Here is a 20,060-nt window from a genome sequence, read left to right as displayed (position 1 = left end):
GGGCAGCGTTAGTCAGAACTGATTGACAGAATGAAAATGGGATTTACTCTAGTGGCTTGCAGACTGTTACTTGAGTAGTCCAACAGTGGCTGTCTCATGATGGGCAGGCCAAGGAAACAGCACTTGCTCAGTCTCAGCAGTCCCAGTCCGGTGCTGGAGTCCCAGGGCTGTCCTAGAGAGCTGCTGGTCTTCAGTCCATGTTGGAATCCTGAAGATGTAGGTTCTAGCACTGGGGACAATATGCCTCAGGATTAGGGTAGATGACCTTGCTTGGGAGAGTGAGGACAAGCAGACAAAAAGCAAAAGTTGCTTCTCCCATGCCCTTTCATGTGGGCTGCCCACCCCAGAAAGTGGCCCAGATTTGAGTTGGGTCTTCTCATCTCAAATCCATTGGAGACTGAAGACTTCCCAGTCAGGCCGACCTTTTCACACACGCATTGCCAGCTTCTTGGGCTTCAGTTGTGTCTAGATTGTGTCGTGTTGACAACCAAAATTAGCCGCCCCGGGAACCAGCTAGAATAATGGGTTCTTAGGCTGGGTCATCTACTGGTCATGGGGTCAGAGCTCTTCTCTCCTGGTTGTTTGGTGAGCACTTAAGAGAACCCAATAGAACTTGGGTAGAGTAGATGAACGATTGGTCATTTTGTGGAATGGCAGACAGTAGCTTAGCCCTGTTCTGTGACCTGTCTGAAGGTCAACCTTTGAACTGGAATTTGAGTCTCCTATCTCTGACCAGCAGGCTTCCATGCTGCGCTTCTACTTCACTGCTATGGTACCTTAGTCCAGTGGGGAAGCTTGTTCTGCTTGCCGGCATATTTAACTCTCAGAAAGCCTTATGAATTCAGAGGGCAAGTTTTATCATTTGCCCTTTTAGAGGAGACAACCGGCAATCTGCAGTATTTTAAGGTAATTGGGTCACTGAAGAAGTGCTGGAGGAGAGTCTTGGAGCTGGTTTTTCTAACCATTTTACTGTGCCACGCTGCCTTATTATGCTTCATGGAACTTGATGTCATCAATACCCAAACACTTAAAAATAAATTGGAAAAGAAGTCACATCCTGTTGTGGCTCCAGCCCTTGGCAGCGATGTTTTTAAGTAGAGGTTTGTGTTACGAGAATTTTGCTTTCAAAATGCTGCATGTGCCTCCTGTAAAAGGTTGAATGAAACGCTTTTATTTTTGGTAAGTGGCCCATGTATGTTTATTATTTATTTATTTTACTCCTTTTAAACCCCAGGTCCCGTGGCTAAACAAAGCACTGCATACTTTTATTGCATATGCCATTATTAAAAGAAGTGGAAAAGATGTTTATTAGTTTTAATATTGCCTGTGTGGAAGCATAGCCTTTAAGAAGCAGTTACAGTTTCCAGAAGTACACTTTAAGAAGTCACCTGGATTTGTATTTGACTGATAAAAGAGAAAATTCTCTTAACTTTGCCATGATTTGATAATTATTTTAGTTGGGGGCGAAGATGTCTTGTGCTTTCCTGATCTGATGCACGTTCCTGGGGCCTGGAGATTTATTTTGAGGCAGCCTTTCATTTGTTGGCATATAATCCAGGCAAAGCTGCATCTCAGTGCAAGTCTTTGCTCTTTCTCTATAAACCATTTGCTGCTTTAACTTCTGGTGTTTGCCCTTTCAATAAAACACACATGGCTTTTACTGTTGGAACTATTGTTACGTTAAGCACAAACCAAATAGTCAGGCTTCTTGCATCTAATGCTGGAATACAATCTTCCAGAAGACAGTATTAAAACACTGCTTTTTGAAGTAGCTGTTCAGGACCCAGAAGCACTTTAGAAAGTTAATGGGTTGTGATATGGAAGGGCATGAGGAAAACTTATGATGAGTTATAGGGACAAGAAAATAATCCAGCCTGAGCCTCGGAGGTGTCAGGCAATGGGTGTGTTAATTACAGAGTTACAGAAGCTGGGGAAGATGGGGCAAATCCAAATCCAAACCATACTGATATTCCGTCTCAGCCCAGTATAGATGCCTGCTTCAAGAAAACAACCATCTTTATAAAGATGGCTCAGTGCTTAAAATTATTAGCTGTGCTTCTGGAAGACTGGAATTTGATTTCCAGAACCCATATGGTGCCTTATAAACTTCTGTACCTCCAGATACAGGGGTATGACAACTTCTTCTGGCCTCCATGGGTCCCAGGTACACAAGTGGTGCACAGACATACATGCAAGTGAAACACCCATATACACTGAAAAAACGAACAACAAGTGCTGGTGGAAGGGACACTGTGTAGTGAGTATGGAAGTTCCTTTAAAAAAAAAACAATAAACAAAAGCCATCACGTGATTTAGCTGTAACACTCCAGGAATATACTCAGGAACCTAAGTCAACAGAGATACTATAACATCCGCACTGTAGAGATCCTTCCACATCCATGTGTATCAGAGTACTTTTCATAACAGCCAAGATGTGGAATCAGCTTCAGATAAATATGTGTGTATCTACAATGTAGTTTCATTCATCTGTGAAGAAGACAGACATCATAGAAAAACCATTGAAACTTGAGATGATCATGTAAGCAAAATAAAGCCAGACACAGAAAACAAATATCATGTATTTTCACTCTTCGTGGAATATACACACAGGACACGACAGTAGAAGGGAAACTTCATTAGAGGAGAGGGAGGGGACGAGAGAGAATAATGGGGAGAATAAAGAAAACCCTGCCACAGTTGTCAAGTGGCAGAGGTTGGATTGGAATCCAGAGTCTCCTCACATACCCACGAGGCTACCATAGCTCTGAATTGTTAAAGATTCTGTAGAAGACACTTGGGTGCTCTAGAATATAATTGTAATTTGCAGTACAGGAGAAAGTTCAGCTTAGCTGGTCGCTTCCCTGAAGGACAGCGTTCTAGTGTGTTTTCTGTTGCCCCAACAGGCTCCTCAACACTGGGTGATTCATCAAACCTAAAGGGTTGTTTCAGTCATGCTTCTAGAGACAGCCCAGCTGAAGAGTGCGTGGTTCTGGCATCTGCTTGGCCTCTGGAGGGCCTTCTTTTGTCCTAATGTGATGGAAGGCTTCACATAGTGAGGAAGAGCAAGCTAGGTAGAAGTTCCTTTTGCTTCTGTTTTATGACCAAGCTACTCTCACAAGCGTCATCGTGACGCAGTCATGTCCCAAGCTTTGTAACTCAGCATTGCCATATTGAGAACCAAGTTTCCAGCAGACTGTAGGGAATACGCCCCCCCCCCCCCCTCAGCCAGCAGCCTTGAGAAGATGGATTAACCTTGATTAGGCCGCACAGTGGTGGTCAGGGGTGGTGGTGCTTCGGTCCTCTGGGGTTTGTGCTCTTCTGGAGCTTGGCAAGTACTCAGCAAACTTAGTGTTACCAGTTTAGTGACTTAGTGTTACCAGTGCGCTTACTTTTTCTTTGTTGCAGGGGGGACCTGGTAAAAGCTGAATTAATTATTTGCCAGGAGGTGGAACAGTATACACACTTGGTATTTGTTTGGGTTATATTTGTATATAGATCTGAAATAATTGAAGTGGTCATGCAACTTTAAATAAACGAACCCATTGAAATACATAAAACCTTCTATCAGTGACAGCTGTTATTAATATGTGTAAAAGTAGCTGGCTATATATACTCACTATGTCCAAGAAATTTAAGAGGTGGAATAAAGACTTTGGGACATAATTTTTCAATTTGTGAATACTTAATTTGAAATCCTTTTGAGATACATAGATTTGAAAATAAAATTTAAAAAGATACCTTTCTCTATCCTAAAATGACTGGGAAATATAGAAACATAAATAAATAATCTATAAAAATATTTTCAGGTTATGTCTGCACACAGCCTTACTTTTTTTTTCTTAATTAGAAGTTTAGAATATCAATAGTTACTCTCTTCCTCCTGTCCTCCTTTACTCTAAGTACAGTCTAGAAGCACGGTGGCCTGCTGCATAAGTGGATTCTTGCTAGCTGGGTTTTCTCACACAGCTATGCCCCTCTCTTGTGTCTGTGTGACTGGCATTGTGATCCCCATTGATGCCACCGGTGTTTTCGAGTTTACCTGCAGAAATTCCATGTAGTCAGTGCCTCTCTTATGCTGATGGAGCTCCAGGAAAACACCGCCCTTAGTGTCATGACAGTCGACCGGCTCATAGGACAGCACACACGGTTTTAACTCCTTTTCTTCCTGTGAGTCACCCTGTGAGGAGCTTCAGGAGTTTACTGCCCAGGCGTTGGGTTCTGCCTAGGTGCTGGGTTCTGGCTTGCACATGCCTGTGCTCCGGGTAAGCAGCATTGCCTCTCTGACGCTGCCTTTCTCCTCTTCTGATGAGGACTGTGACAGTGCCCTCCTGTGAAACTACCCCAGGAGCGAAGTGAGAGGACAGGGGAGGCGCCTCCTGCCTCCTTTAAGTAAATATTTGCTGTCGTTAACTGGTGCGTGGTTAATAGATTTTAGTTGGCAGGCTTTTGAGAAAGACGGATAGGAAGAACACGTGAAACGGATTTGTTTGTGTTTTAGGAAAGCAGATGAATTTAATCTTCCCTTTGTTTCCCCAATTGCTCTTGCTGTTATTTATTTATTTAGTTTAATTTTCTTATGTTTCTTCTGGATGTTTCTGGATCACTGGTATAAAATTAAGAGGGAAATCCAGGCTGTGTCCTGCTGCCCAGCCTCAGTTGCAGGGGGATCAGCTTGGCGCTGCCTCTGTTCCTTATCTGCCCTGCCCAGCTGAACTTTTCCTAGGGGGCGCAGGCTGCTGGGGTGGTGGCTGGCGCATCCTGTGTCCCTGTGACTCAGGTGTGTGTAGAGAGGGGTTAGGCCTCTGGGGCTTTTCCTCTCTTATTCACAGTTCTTGTGCCGCTACCTGAAGTCTGTGCTACACTAGGATCTAGCTTTCAGGATCCTTTCACATCCATGTTCGTTGCTCTCTGTCACACTAGGCAGGAAATGCAGTCAGCCCAGATGTTCCTTAAGTGATGACTGCATCACTTAATGTGGTACATACACGCAGTGGCGTTTCATCCAGCCCGAAATTTGTGAGAAAATGGAGGGGGCTGGAAAACAGTGTATTAAGTGAGGTAACCCAGGCTTAGAAAGACAATACTGTGTTCTCCCGAGGATCCCAGCATGCACTTTTACTGTAAGTGTAGGTGTGTGGAATTGTGTGTAGAGCCCAGAAAAGGAGCCCAGGATAGTAGAAGAAAGACGCTTTGAGGAGGGGATGAGGAGGGTAATAGAACATATGTGATATGCAGGTGGAAGAGGGAATACTGGGGATGGAAGACTGCCAGCAGGGAGGGGCAGAGCGTGAGAGGGGTCAACCGAGACTAAGGTGCGTGAAAATGCCGCAAAGAAACCCGTTAATCTGTATGCTGATTAAAAAGTAAAGTTAAATGTAGAAAAATCCCAAATAATTGACAAATGGTGTGTACATTTGCCTCTGAGGTGCACATCCCATAGCCGAGGTCACAAGGAGCCTTAGCTAGAGGAGGGCGTTATCCCAGGGATCTGTACTGCCTTTGTCCAGAAGCTGACTCAGCATAGGTAAGTCCTCCTCGCTGTCCCTTAGGGCACTTTGGTGGCCTCCAGCTTGAGTAAAATAATGGTATTATTTTCATGTTCAAATTCACTTTTCAGCAGGGCCTGTTTTTTTTTTTTTGTAGCAGCATGTGTAAAAATTTATTAAAAATATAATGCCGCCATATGCTCATGCTGTTTCATTACACAATCTAAAGGCAAAAAAAAAAAAGCCATATAAGCACCCCAGATGTTACACAAAGGCCTTCTTTATATAAGGTTGTAGGTTCTTGAACTGCTGTGAATGTTAGCTCACTCAGTGTTGGTGTGCTGAAAACATACTTTGACAAATAGAACACAAGCTAGCGCCAGATGCATGGCTGCCTGCAGAGAATATTGCAGTAGTCAGTCTGCATGTTTTGAGGACCTTTCTGCTGTCAGTGCTAACACTTGGTGGCCATGTATCCCTCGGATTAGGTCATCGAAGAGTTGGAACTTTTCCTGCAGGTGTATATATGGCAGGTTGTTTGCATGTGTGCCTGGATGACCAAAGAGGGTATCAGAAGAGGGCATTAGATCCCATTTTGGATGCGTGTGAGCCACCATGTGGTTGCTGGGAATTGAACTCAGGACCTCTGGAAGATCAGCCAGTGGCTCTTAACCACTAAGCCATCTCTCCAGTCCTAGAGACATTATTTTTAAAAACCAACTTGTTGTATATAATTTTAAGATTTCCTTTGTGCAGATTAATGTTTAAACTCAGGATCTTTATACTTGTAAACTGGAAAGTGTCATTGTTCAGTTAGGTGGCATGACCGTAATGAAAGTCAGCGTTCAGTGGTTGGGACACTGAAGGAACTGTCTGGTTTGGCTTTTCCCTGAAAGTGCCATTAGTCTGTAGTTGTCTTAATAGAAGTGTCATGGAAAAGAGTTATATAGAGAACAAACCAAAATCAACTCAGCAGAGCTTCAAACACTGGGAAAGGGGGGCGGTGAAGTACTTCCATGTACGTGAACTGATCATTTCCTTAGCTTTTGGCTGTACAAAGTATTACTTACAGGAAGTCTGGTTGGCTTTATAATTATGATTTAAAAAAGGCTCAGATGCAATACCAGAAGGTAGTATGTTGGCAACTGACAAAGTATGTCTCAAAGAAAATATGCTAGGGGCTAGTGAACTGACCTAGCAGTTAAGACTGCTTTCTTGTCTTCTAGAGCACTGATTCTCAACCTTCTTAATGCTGTGACCCTTGAATACAGTCCCTCAGGTTGTGGTGATCCCCATCAATACTATGATTTCATTGCTACTTCATAACTGTAATTTTGCTACTGTTATGATTTCTAATGTAAATATTTGATAAGGAACCCGAAAGGGGTCACAACCCACAGGTTGAGAACCGCTGTTCCAGGGCATCTGAGTTCAGTTGCCAGCACCCTCATCAGACACAACTGCCTGTAACTCCAGCTACGGGGATCTAATTCCTTTGGCCTCCTTAAGCACTGGCACTCATGTATAGAAATTTATGTGCTTAAAGATAAAATCTTAAAATAAAACATCTAGAATTTATAAAAAACAATATATTAAATAGCTTTAATGTTAAAAATAAATATTTACAGCCAGACAGTGGTGGCTCACGCCTTTAATCCCAGCACTCGGGAGGCAGAGGCAGGCAGATCTCTGTGAGTTTGAGGTCAGCCTGATCTACAAGAGCTAGTTCCAGGACAGGCCCCAAAGCTGCAGGGAAACCCTGTCTCAAAAAAAAAAAAAAACCCAAATTACAGAATGTGTCAGTTGGATTTTACATTTTGGCCATCAGTAGACTAGATGATAAACTTATGGGCCATCTCTGAATTTAAAATAAAGTTTGTCTTAGTGAGACCTTTTTAAAAACAAACACAACAGCCCAAATAAAACTAGTTAAACTTGTGTTTCTCGCTACAATTTTAAAAAGTGGTCAGATGGTTCAGAAATGGGACTTTGCTGTCAGAGCTGCTAAATACATGGGCTTACTCCGTGCCTGAAAGGAAAATTGGACTCTTAAGTTTACCCCTGCCCAGCCCAGGCACCATGCTTAATTTCAGGTGCCGTGGGCAGCAGCAGACTAGGTCCCCAGCCTGCCAACAAGCTCCTTGCTGTTCTGCTATGTTGTTGCCTTTGGATCTCATCATGGAATCTTTATGCTCGACTCTATTTGCAAAGGAAGGAAGAAACTACATTTCTTTGCTTATAGAAGACTAAAACCAACTCAGTGAAAACTTTGCACACTCTGCGAGCCATTGCCGATAGGTGCAAACACACTGTTAAGCGGGAGGGACGATTTTGATCCCCCAGGAGTTTATGGTCCTGGTTTTGATGCCACTCAGAACTCACAGCGTAAGCAGAGGGCAGCTGAGAGCAGTCTTCTAGAAGCTTCGTGGTGTTTTTCAAGGAAGGGTCATCCTTGAGAATAAGAAAACTCTCATCTCCCTTTTGATGGGAGCCAGGGGCCCTCACGGGCACACTTTTGAGCATATTTTCCCTTCCTAGGTCCTCGTGGGGGCTTGACCTGTACTTTCTTTCCAGGACTTTGAAAGTTTGTTAGCATCATGGGCCACAAGTTCGGCTGGATCACAGTGCTCTCACAATCAGCTTTCAGCAGCTTCCTCCCAAGGGCAGGGTTATCATCCCAAACTCTTAGTCTGGAAAGTTCAGAGGTGTGAGCTGTGGATACTCTGAAGGACGCAGGGTGTGCTTGAGGCCTCCATCAAGTTCACAATGCTATCTGCTCATCCTGGCTGTTATCTTTGGAAAAGACAGACAGCTGCCTGTCCTGAACCCACGATCAGAGCTCTCTGCTGCAGTGGAGGTGCCAGTCATTCCAGGGTCGTGTTTTCGCTTACCGAACTTCTCATCTTCTTCTGTCTGCTTCTTGTTATCCCACGGGCCTCTTTCAAAGTTAGTTGGAGCTCTGTAAACTAAGCAGTTGGGGAGTGAGTTTAAGACTTTAGCTTTGAGTTGAGCACAAACGTGCTGTGTTTGCAGCAGATAGTTACAGTGAAGGTCCAGGGCAGTGTTGGTTAGCGTAGAGCATTAGAAATGTTCAAACAATGGGGCTGTGTGCCTGTGATGGAAGACACTTTCTTCTTTCTCTCCTTTCACCCTGAGACCTCCTGGTTGATGAAAGGAGGAAGAGAGAGCTACCTATCAGCTTGAGGGGAGGCTGTCACTTGAATTTCCCCAATGCTTCAAATCCCGCTGTAACCCTCTCCAGTTTGCCGGCCTGCCAGCATGGTTTAAAGGTTGCAGACAAAGCCAGGGCTCCCTCTTGATCCATCTGGGCCCCTCCCTCTGTCATCCGTCATTGTCAATGGGAGATGTATGTGTAGCAGCACAAGGGCAATGTCTGACCTCAAGGGTATTGGCAATGTTCTTAGAGAAGGCATTGTTTGCTCAGCCTCTTTGGAAGCAGTGCTCCAGGCGTTCCTGAGCCCCTGGCTAGGGCATGACAGCAGTTTGCCTGGAGAGGGAATATTCTGGCATTAAAACTCCAGGAACTGTACTTCCCCTACCTGGCTTAAGCCTGCTCTACTTTTGAATATGCCCTGTCTCTTCTCTTTTTCATTTCTGCTATCTCTTTGGTCCAAGTCCTATGGGGGATTCTGAGAAGGGGAGGTGAGGACTTGGGTTCTACCAGGTTTATTCAAAAACATCGACATGTAAATAATGAAAGGAAGGAGCTGATATAATGCCACAAATGCATGGTCAGGAAAAATGAAATAATGCTCCTTTCAAACACAGGGGGGCAGTTGCCTGGGAGGGAGGAGAAAGGATGGGAGGGCGGGACCCCCCAGTGCCTGGAGTAACACACAGAAGCCACTGGTTGCACCTGCTTACCCAGGAACAGATAGCCACGTACACTGCCTTGAGGCCTGTGGGTACCCTCAGCCCTGTTGGGGATGGCGCATGTGCAGTATGGCACACTACCCCGGTGCCTGAACATTAATTTGTCGGTTGGCTCCCTCTCAGTGTTCCCAGGAATTAACTGATGGGGACAAAATGTGGATGGAGAGTGTCTGAGTTTTGTGAATTCCTCCCACAACATGAAAACATTGGGGTTTTTCACCCCATAAATATTGGGGTCGAGGTGTACCTCCAAGTATCATTCCAAAATCCTTCCTAAGAGTCGCTCCCTTGTTAACAGGGCTGTGTGGGCTCAGTGAGGAGTGGCTAGGATGGATTCCTGATCACTTACTGCCTGGGACCTGGGGTTTCCATCTGGACTCTGGGCCTCATACCTTCTCTCCCGTCCATATGGGATGGAGAGTCTGGAGTGATCAGATGAGACAACATGAGGGATGGCAGTGGAGGATTATTTATTTCCCCGACGGAGGAGAGGTGCTTGCTGGCCAGCGATCACCGGTACTCACGCTCATACTGTTGAGCCACGGTTTGTGTTTTAACTCATTCAGAGACAAATCCATCATTCAGCATCAAAAGTGAGGGGCACCGGAGACTCAGACCCTGAACACGGCAGTGTTCTTTTCTGGTGAAAATCCCATTTGGCCAGAAATCTGAGTACCCAGTCTTTTCCTTCCTGCCCCTAACGTTTTGGTGCCTTCTCCCCACCCTCCACCCGCCCATCTTTTTGGCTTACTGCAACCTGAGTGCTCCTTTTTTTTTTTCTGGGAAAGCCTGATATTCTGACTTCAGTTTTATAATTTAATGATAGAGAGTTTCCTTAGTAAACCAAATTTAGAATCCTAGAATGCTTATCTTATATCCAGACCTTGAACATAAAAGGCATTTTATACCCACAATTGTTCATTTAATGAGCAATTGCGGAGTGCAGGCCGGTTAAGGGATTGAGCTATATGCACTATTATTGCAAGAAGTATTCCGAAATACCAGAAATAGGACGTAAGCTCTGATCAGGGAGACTGCGAGCACAATTACCTTCTTTTCAAATCCTTCTGTGACGCTGCGGGAGGAAAAAGGACTTTGAAACTTGAAAGGAAAGAGCTTGCTTTCAACCTCAAAAGCTAGGAGGAAAGGGCTCTGAAATTTGCTCAGAATTCCCAATTCACCATTAGCCTGTTTCTTCCTTTAGCCTCAAGGCATTCTCCGCTTTTTGAAAAGATGTTAAGAAATTCAGTCACAATAGAGAGCCTAGTTTTGAACACGTTTCACTCGGTCCATTGAGGTCTGGGCTCCAGCCTTTGTGTGGGGTGAATTGAGCTGAGCGGCTAGCTGGTTGGAGAGAGGTGAATGAGGAGTCGCTGTGCAGTCGCAAATTCTGGCAAAGAAAAAAAAAAAGCTCACCCCTTCCTTTGTTTTGTAATGCGCATTCCTGTACAATCGTGCCAGTGGCAATATGTGGAGTCCAGACTGTCCCTAAGTCAATATGGAGTACTTGGTTTATAGCAACTCTTGTTAAGTTTGTCTTGTAATTGAAGCTGCTGTTGACCTTGCTTGGGGACCATTTGTAAAACCGTTTATTTAGCATAAACTGAAATAATAAACCCTCCTTCTCTGGGGCTGATTGTGATAGGGTGACATTAGTTTGATTTAATGATTACCCGCCTGACCCTTCTGCTGGAGAGGGAGGCTTGAATAGGGAGAGTTCACTTCCAAGCACTTGCAAAGAATACTAATGAGCTTGTTAAATTTAGCATGGCTCCAACCACTTTTAATTCCTCTAATGGGAGCCTCACTGCCTGCAAGAGCGAGAGGGAGAAGCAAGAAAGGCCAAGAGATGCTGAGAATGTTCCTAGAGGGTCGGCTCAGTTAGAGAAGCTCACCAAAAAGTTTAGAGAAAGTTGCTAGCCAGAACCCAGGGACTGAGTTGTAAGTATCATGTGTTTGTTTTATCCCCCCTCCCCCACACCCTGGCTTTTATAGCTTGGGGGCAAGAGAGGAGTAATGGCATTAAAATGGGTTTTCAACAACAGAGCAAAATGGGTGTTAATGGAGAAAAGAGCAAGCAGGTGTTCTTTGGGCTCCTCAGCAGCCAATTTTGTCGTGAATGGAGGTGTCCTGCCTACAGATGCCTAGTGGAGTTTTGTTTTTGCATAGAAAGACTTGCGTGAAACATGTCTTACATTGCCAGGTGAAAAAGACCTTGTCTCCTGTGTTCCAGGAGTTTGTGATGTATCTGAGTTCTCCTTCATAGAGCTGGGGTGCTTTCTCCAGACCTTCATGATAGTTGCCCTACATAGTGTTTGCAGCGAGGTTGTTTTTGCTCTTTCTCAGTTTCTGTCATTAAGTTCTGACTCCATGTTGGTTGCTTTTGGAGGCGTTTGTGAAATCTGGGGCGGTTTCTAATACAGTGTCCTTTGGGCAGCTCTGTCTTTGGGCGTGGAATCATGCAGATTCGTCTGCCTGAGCACAGATGACAGGAAGAAGGAGGTACAAAGTGGGATTGTCACGGCAGTGTTTGAAATAAGTTTTTTTTTTTCCTGAAAGTTTTGAGAGAATCACATGTTTCTCTTTGACCCCCATGCTTGGAGCTTTTCAGCAGGGAAGCTCAAACAGTTGCTTGTGCTTGGCTGTTAAAGTCCATTGGCAGATGCTCTTGGAGCCGTGGGCTGTTTGCTTACATTTTTACTGCTGGCTCCTGCTTGTTGCCATGGTGGACAGCATGTTTCTGTCAATAATTTGGCCTAGTGTGGCTTGTCTGTACTGACTCTCAAACTTTATTGAACAGCTCGCCTCGGCTGAATGAGATGAGACAGCTTTCGTCTTTTGGCATGCAGAAGTGGTTGCTAAATTTATAAGAGCAGGCGGGAATATTGCTTGGGAGTTGTGCTCTCCTTGTATACATCATACCCTCAAGTCTCTTAGCTGTTTGTGTTTGGGAGCGTGTGTATTGTCAAGTTTTCATCTGAATGCTCATCAAAAGCAACTCAACACGGGAGGTAAATTCATGAAGTTTGTGTCTTCTGGCATGGGGGTGGAGCCAGTGGGTTGTTGAGTAAAAAGGTCACAGCGCCAACTGTGTCATAAAAGTTAAGAGAATGCCTTTATTTTTTTTTCTGTATTAACTATTTGAGCTTGTATAACCTCCTCACACATGTTGGGATACTTCTCATTAGCAAAGTCACTATGCTAAGAGGCAGCCCATTTTTCATTGCCTCCCTTCTTTCTCCCTGTGGGCTGAAGGGGCCTGACAGTGGGGGGGGGAGGAGCTGATCAGCCATGCTGACCGTCCAGTTGCTGGTGAAGTTGTCTTTACCTGCCCATTGTAGATGCACACGTCGCCACAGAGCCAGAGTTGACTGTAGGGATGCAGTTTTAACAGGAAAAAGTTCATTTCTTTTGGGAAGAGTAAGTTGAGGAACCCCTATTTTAAACCTGAACCCCCATTTTAAACCTGGGACAGATCGTAAGAATTTGCTTACTTACTTTTTTTCCCAGAGAATGCTAATTATGTGTCATAGTACCTCTGTGGAAGGGTTTTTTTTTTTTGTTTCTTTCTTTTTTTTTTTTCCCTTATTTTACAGAATGTGCCCCTCACTGCTCCAAGTTAACTTTACTTGAAATATTAAACACAGTTTGGTTTTTTTTTTTACAGAGAACAAATGAGTGGAAACTATGACTTGGTCTATTTGAAGGTTGTAGGAATTTTTACAAAACTGTTATTTTCTGTGTTTTTGATGCCCATTAGCCTTTGCATAACCCCAAAATCTTTTCTGTAGCCTGAAATCTCACTGCTAATGAATCTCCAGGGAAGACCAATGCCTGTGTGTATTAACAGGGAGAAGAAAAACGAAGGCTCTTACTTGCTTGTTTTTGGTAGTTTGTCTTGAAATTGCCAGCAGCATGATTTGAATTACTTTTGCAAAGATCAATGTGAAAATCTGGGATTATTTTATTTATTTTTTTGTGGGCTTTAGTTGTTATTTGATAGATTAAACCTGTGTTTTACCCTTTAATTCTGAGGTTTCAGGTGAGGATCTGCACAAAACAATACTAAAATAATATTTCACAGTTGCTTTCTGGTGGTCAGCAGATTCACTATAAGGTCTCCAGCATACCTCATCATGTTTTGCAAAGCATTTGGGGTAAAATAATTCAATGTTTGTTTTCAAGCTTTCCACACATATAGGCAGGAACACTAAAGTTGGTGTTGGCATCTCAGTTTGTAGTAATATTTAGTATGCACAGCTCTGCTTTCCTCCAAAGAGAACAAAGAGCCACACTCCCGTGTTAGAAATTAGGAGTGTTCCTGGACTGGGGACACTAAGGCAGTTGCACCTACTTGTGATTTCTTTGAAAAGAAGTTTGCATATTTAGATTTGTTCAGTCTGTCTGAGATGTTCAGTAATGTAATTGTTTATACCTAGAGTTTCAATTGTTTTTTTATTAAGGATAAAGACTATGCAAGTTTTTGAGTTGTTTAAGCAGTACCCATACAGCTGTGTCTTGCTGAGCTTTTTCTGCTAAAACAGCATGTTTGATTGGTTGAGCTTACTGGGTGTGATTCTAACAGGCAGATGAATCCACCTGCTGTGGGTTCAGATAGCGAGATGGTTGAAGTTTATGCACGAGGTCTAGCAAAGGTCATCCAGTCACAGAGAATGGTGGTGGAGAGATGGAAAGTTCTAGTAGGCTGCGGGAGCTCAAGTGTTCCGGATCTGGAGATAAACTGTGTGTGGGATTTCATCCTTCTGATTTTGGGTGTTGGAGTCACATCAGACCATGACTGGGAGCATCGTCTTTGGACTTTTCCTCCTTAGCTACACAGCCATGTTGCACCTGGACCTTCTGTCTCACTGAGTTTTCCTCTTGGCTCCCAGCTTTGACCTGTGGACAGACTCATGGAGACTGTCTTAAGCTCTGTTCTTTTCCTGATTGACACCTTTGCCCCTGTCTCTATGGGGCTTTCAGTTTCCTTTCTGACCTTGTTAAATCTCTTCGTGGGTTACAAATCTGTGTTGGAACAGATGAAACCCTCGATGTTTCTTGGATGGCTTTCCAATGGCTCACCTTCCGAGAAATGAAGGCCCAGCCTTTCTTGAGCCACCTAGAGCTCCACTGGTCAGCTGGACCTCTCATTATCCCGAAGGTCTTGTTTGCTTAGGCAGGCAGAGTGAAGCTGGACATCCATGACAAGAGGTTGGCAAAACTTTGTCTCTCTTGTAAGCCTGCAGGGTATCGTTGTGTTTGGAGGAGATTCTCCATTGCATTGTCTTCCTCAAGCTACTTTGCACCTCAGGCTTCCTTCCTGCTTTATTGATCCTTGTGTCACATGGGCCATCATTCATAGACAACTTTGCTCTGCAAATATCCTACCACAGGTGTGTCATTTACAAAGTAGCTGTGAAGGCAAAGGAGAGGCAGGGAGAACTATATTGATGACTTTTTTTTTAATTGCTCCTTAAAGTAGATTCTAAAGTCTTTCATTTTCCTTCTCTCTATAGAGGATGAAAGTCCTGGACAGATCTATCACCGAGAGAGAAGAAACGCAATCACGATGCAGCCTCAGAATGTGCAGGGGCTCAGCAAAATCAGTGAGGAGCCCTCAACGTCTAGTGACGAGAGGGCCTCATTGATCAAGAAGGAGATCCATGGATCCCTGCCACATCTGGCAGAGCCCTCACTCCCTTATCGCGGCACTGTGTTTGCCATGGATCCCCGGAATGGTTACATGGAGCCTCACTACCGTAAGTGCTTCTGGACAATTAGCACTTGTTCTGGAGAGACCTGGGTGGGGGTCTGTGTGTGGGGTGTGTGGTGGGTGTGGTGTGTATGCCGGCATGCATGTGCTGTATGACTTACTGATCCTTCCATTTATAAAAATGTTTAATTTTGTTTTTCCTACTTCTGTTTCTTATCCATTCTTCTCAGAGAGTGACATTTCCTTATAGTCTAAGTACGTTTAGGTTTTTCAGTGTGTGGGGGTTCAGGAAGATGGTTTTGTCAAGAATCCACATAGAGATTTGCTAGGGTTTGAACCAGATATACTCTGTCTGTGCAGGGTTGATGGGATCCTATTAAAGCAGCTGTATTAAAAGCCTTTGATGGCAGTTCTTTCTCATGTTTCATGTTTTTGCTATTCCTATGCTTAATGATTTGTTAAAACAAACTAATTTTAACAATTCAGTGCTTAATTTGTTACTATGGAAGTCTGCAGTGAGCCCTACTCTCTTTACAAGCCTGCCCGAGACACCAGAAGTTACCTTTCTAGTCCTAACAGAATCAAAGAAATTGAACAGGACTCTGATCATAAGTATAGGCTAGTTCTTTGCAAAGGCAGACTGTATGGTAAATACATACGGGCTGAGTTTCCTTCAGGCCTGTTTCTGGTTTAGGAATATAATTTGGCTCCAGAGTAATGAAAGTCATGTTTAGGTGGCAAAGCTGGAAGCTCCTGATTACAGATTTATCGCCTTGCCAGGATATAGTTGCCATTTAACCTTCCTGGCTCCAATTCCAGATGATCCATTGAGCTCCAGAGAGGGAGACTGGTTTGTGTTTCCCCTTTCCCACATCATTCAGAAATTTTAGTGTTTAAGGCAAAAGGTCATTAGCCAGATGACTGATTAGTGAGGACAGCTGATTAGAGCATGTTATTTTGCTCAAGAAAGTGCCCAGGATAAAAGCTAATTTCATTCCTTCATTAGTTAGCTGGAAGCAAAGGGGAACGCTCACTCATCAGATCAAAGGGTCTTGCAGCAACCTTAAGTCCCATCAACCGCTTTCCCCACCAGAGTATATTGTTGGAAGAAATGGGGGAAGCAATACTTTTTAAGTGGAAAGGGCTTTTTAAAAAATGGTTGTTTGGATTTGCCCCCCACCCCCACCCCTTTAGCTTTTAAAAAAGTTAAGTGCTTTCTCTTAACTTTCTCTTAAAAAAAAAAAAAAGCTTATTGGTCCCATTCCTGAAAAGGTGTCTGTAGATGGAGAAGTAAGGACGGAAGTGTTTGGATAGCTATATTTCCTTCCTCCCTTGGGGCTTACTTCGTTTTGTTTTTTCCCCTGACTTTTAGAAATGAAGATAAAAAAATAATGTTGATAGGATTTTTTCCCCTCTGATCACATTTTAAAGTGTCTTTCATCGTGTTTTTATTTGTGGTCTCTTGAATATGATTCATGCAGACACCACTGGGGATTCCTATATTCTCCCCACCTGTGTTTATAGCTCCTCATAGTGAGCAGTACACGCACATTCTTTTAAAGATCAAGCGTTGATACCCGCCTACAAGCTCCTCGCAGTGTTTTGTCTTTTTGTGTGAACACAAGCTTTTCCCATCACAGTGATGTTTTGTTTTGTTTTGTTTTTTTCCAGATGCCCACTAATTAGTGAGGTGTTTAATTAGTCCAGACAGTGGATAAACCCTTCTTTCTGTTGGTTGATGGTAGAGGAACCGTTAACTTTCTGTCCAGTTTGCAGCTTGTTCTTTGTTTTAACAGTTTCCCATTGAGTAGTCTGCCCATCGTTTGAGGGGCTGGCTTTCTTTTCAGCAGGGACTCCTGTACGGGCTCAGTGGTCTGTGTGACCCAGTTCCTGGCTCACCAAAGTAGCATTAGCTAACACTGCCTGGAGAGCTCACAGTAGGATTTATATTCATTTATTGTTTTGCTAGTTTGAGGATATAGTACCTATAAGTTGACTCTTCTTGTGATTTCTTGCTTTGTTACATAAAAGAATGTTGAAGTAATGCTGTTGACTCTGATTACATCCACCGTCTATAGCCACATGGCGAAGGAATTCTGAGGTCCTCACCAATGGTTTTCCTGACTTGGGAACATTACATAGTTATGTGCCGGAAGTCTTGGAAACTGCAGATTTGGGTTCAGATGCTAGTGGTTCACTTATTAGCCCTGTGACCTTGAGTCAGTGTGTTGGCTGCCAAGAGTGATTTCCTTTTTCTCAGAGATGTGTGATGTTATGACTGACTGTGCCTTGGGGTTCTTCTGCAATTGTGCCAGTAAAATGGAGTCTTTCCTAAACTCCAGCACATGCTAAGTGCCTCAAAATTGTGAGGCCATGCTGCTCCGCTTCTTCCTTCTACTTCCCCCTCTGTTTCTTCTCGTCCTCCATCACCACCACAATGTGGTTGGCTCACTCTCCACACCATGCCATTTCTGTGAGGCTGCAGTGTATTTTGTTTGTTGTTTTGTTTTTGTGACTGCTTAGAAAATGAGTGGGCTGTAACCAGGAAGAAAGACAAGAGCAGCAAGAGCTATGCCCCGTGCCTTCTCCTCAGACTGCCTTTCTCATGGAACCCCAGTTGGCTTTGGCTTTTGTCTGTTTCGTAAGAAAAGACATTATGAAGCTTTTTTACTTTAAGAAGTCCTAAAATTTTAAATTTATGTCAGAAAATATTTTATATAATGAGTAAAAACATAGAAAAAGGTGCAGTATTATTAGTTGATATGAAATAATTCAAGACCCTAAACTAAGCTTGCTTTAGATAGGATATGACTTTACTTTCCTAGAACCTTGTTTGGGTATTTAATCTTCTATTTACATCTCAAGTGGTTTTTTAGGTGTTTATGATCAAATCTGCATACCTGACATGGATTTAATTACCCAGGCAAAGCTAATGACTAATGTGAGATAAAGGTAATAAATGTCCTGAGAATTTAAAAAATGTGTTTGAAAGGGGCATTAAATTTTATTTCGTTTCTGTTTCTTGTGGGCAAAGCCTGTCTCCCTCCTGCAGTACTCTCCAAAGCCAAGTTCATTGTAGACCTTTGCTACACTGTGCAGAAGCATCTCTAGGGCCCATTCCTCCCTTCTGCCTTTGCCAGCTCTGTGAGACAGCTGCATACTAAAGACTCCACCAGTCCAATGTGGCTGGCTATGAGCACTCAGTAATTCCTTCAATTATCCATGGTTGGAAAATGTAGACTTTTCAAATGCCTAATTTGTGCTTCTATATATACTAACTTTGTATTTCTAAAGTGTGGGTAGGTTTCCTGTAAGACCAGAAAAGGGAAGAAAAAAACAAACAAAACATCTTTTTCCCTTCAGAAGGACACATGTAAAATTTTTATTGCATAAGATTTTATTATACTTGGGTAGGCAGTGATGCATCTTCACAAATTGTAGTTTGGCAGAATTCAAAGTATTTTAGATTTTGTGGGTTTGACTTTAAAAACTCGAAAAGGAAAGAAAAAAGAAAGCCAAGGGATAGCGGGTACTTCAAACGTTTTCAACATGTGTTTGGAATAAAATCCACACAGTGGGGTGGGGTGGGGTGTTCTCCCATGAAGGGTAGCAGTGGATGGGCTGTATATCAGGGCAAGAAAGAAAGCATGCAAGCTGCATGTCTCACACATGATGTGGTGCTGACAGCCTCTTGGCCACAGCATCACTCACGTATTATAATTTGGGATACCACAAGGGGAGGTAGATTTGGGGACCCTATCTGCTTATCCTGGAGTCAGGCTAAGAGATTCCATCTCTTGCCCAAAGATTGATCAGCAACATTTTTCTCCTCCTGCTCCATCTGTAGGCAGATATTTCAAACCACCATCTCCCAGTGCTTTCATTTATTGTTTTATAAACTTGGGAAGGCAGGTGACATAATAGTTCAAGCATGCTCTGTACCCTGACTGACACTTAACTTTTATTCTTTTCCCTTTTACAGGAAACATGTGTTTCACTGTCTTCCTTCTCACTTAGAAGAGTGTAGCTTTGTAGCCGTCCCTGTAGGGTTCTGGGTGTGAAGTTTGTTGGACTCATTGAGCATGTCACAGAAGGTTCTCAGTTTTGTTAAAGGGGGCAGAAAGATTTCTTCTTTCTTTAAAAGTTCAAGTCTCCTTCATAGTTTTATAGTTGTGCGCTGACTGCCCTCTTCCCCGCCCTGCTCCCAAGCAGTAATTCTTCATGGAAAATATGATGCATTCTTGCATGCAAATGCTTTGATTGAAAACACACCACTGGTATTCTCCCTTCTGTTCCCCAGCTCAAATGACAGAACTATTAGTTGCTAATTAGCAAAATCTGAGGAATTAGCTTAAAGAAAAGAAATGGAATTTTTAATTGGCTTGCATTTATTTTCTGTGGAAAGCTATTGTACTGATCCCACTTGTAGGCTTGTGGCTTAAAAAAAAAAGGCACAAGCAAGTGTTTTTTTCTTACCTGTCTGTCTCTGTGTTAACTGACTTTCCACATGCCTTAGAAACGTATCTTCTGACTGAGGGGGAAGAGGATGTGTATTTTACATATTTAATAGGTGCACCTGCTCACAGTCCTTCTACTTTGCAATTGTCATCTTGAGAGTGTGGAGACAAAAATGCCCACAAGGCACAAACGAACAGTTTTGTGTTGACCGAACTGCAAAGGTAATGACAGTTCCCTTAGCACACAGTTCCAGCTTTATCCAGATTGTCTCTTCCTCCTTGGAGAACTGCTGATGAACCAATCGGGAGGTTTCATTTCCCTTCTGAATGTTAGATTATTTAAGTAGAGCGAGCAATGCTGGGTCATTCTCTGGGGGCTGTGCTGACTATCTTGCTTCCTAACTGTTAGTCTCGAGGTGTGGGGAGGGGGGGTGGCTGTCAGAAAGTCTCTACACTCTTGCATAACTTATTTGTGAGCTTAAGACACTTGTCTTTTCTCAAAAGTTCAGT

At 43.4% G+C, this 20,060-nt stretch overlaps 1 protein-coding gene across 1 annotated transcript in view; it reads left to right on the top strand.

Annotated features, from left to right (window-relative positions):
- Gli3 (GLI family zinc finger 3) overlaps positions 1–20,060 on the top strand; it is a 257,726-nt gene that overhangs the window by 61,464 nt on the left and 176,202 nt on the right. Inside the window, exon 3 of the mRNA XM_075970160.1 lies at positions 14,897–15,139. Coding sequence (XP_075826275.1) covers positions 14,897–15,139 — 243 coding nt within the window. The remainder of the gene's footprint in view (positions 1–14,896; positions 15,140–20,060) is intronic.

This window comes from Microtus pennsylvanicus, chromosome 4 (genome assembly GCF_037038515.1).
Source record: "Microtus pennsylvanicus isolate mMicPen1 chromosome 4, mMicPen1.hap1, whole genome shotgun sequence".
NCBI lineage: Eukaryota > Metazoa > Chordata > Mammalia > Rodentia > Cricetidae > Microtus > Microtus pennsylvanicus.
This window is presented reverse-complemented; position numbering and strand designations above follow the sequence as displayed.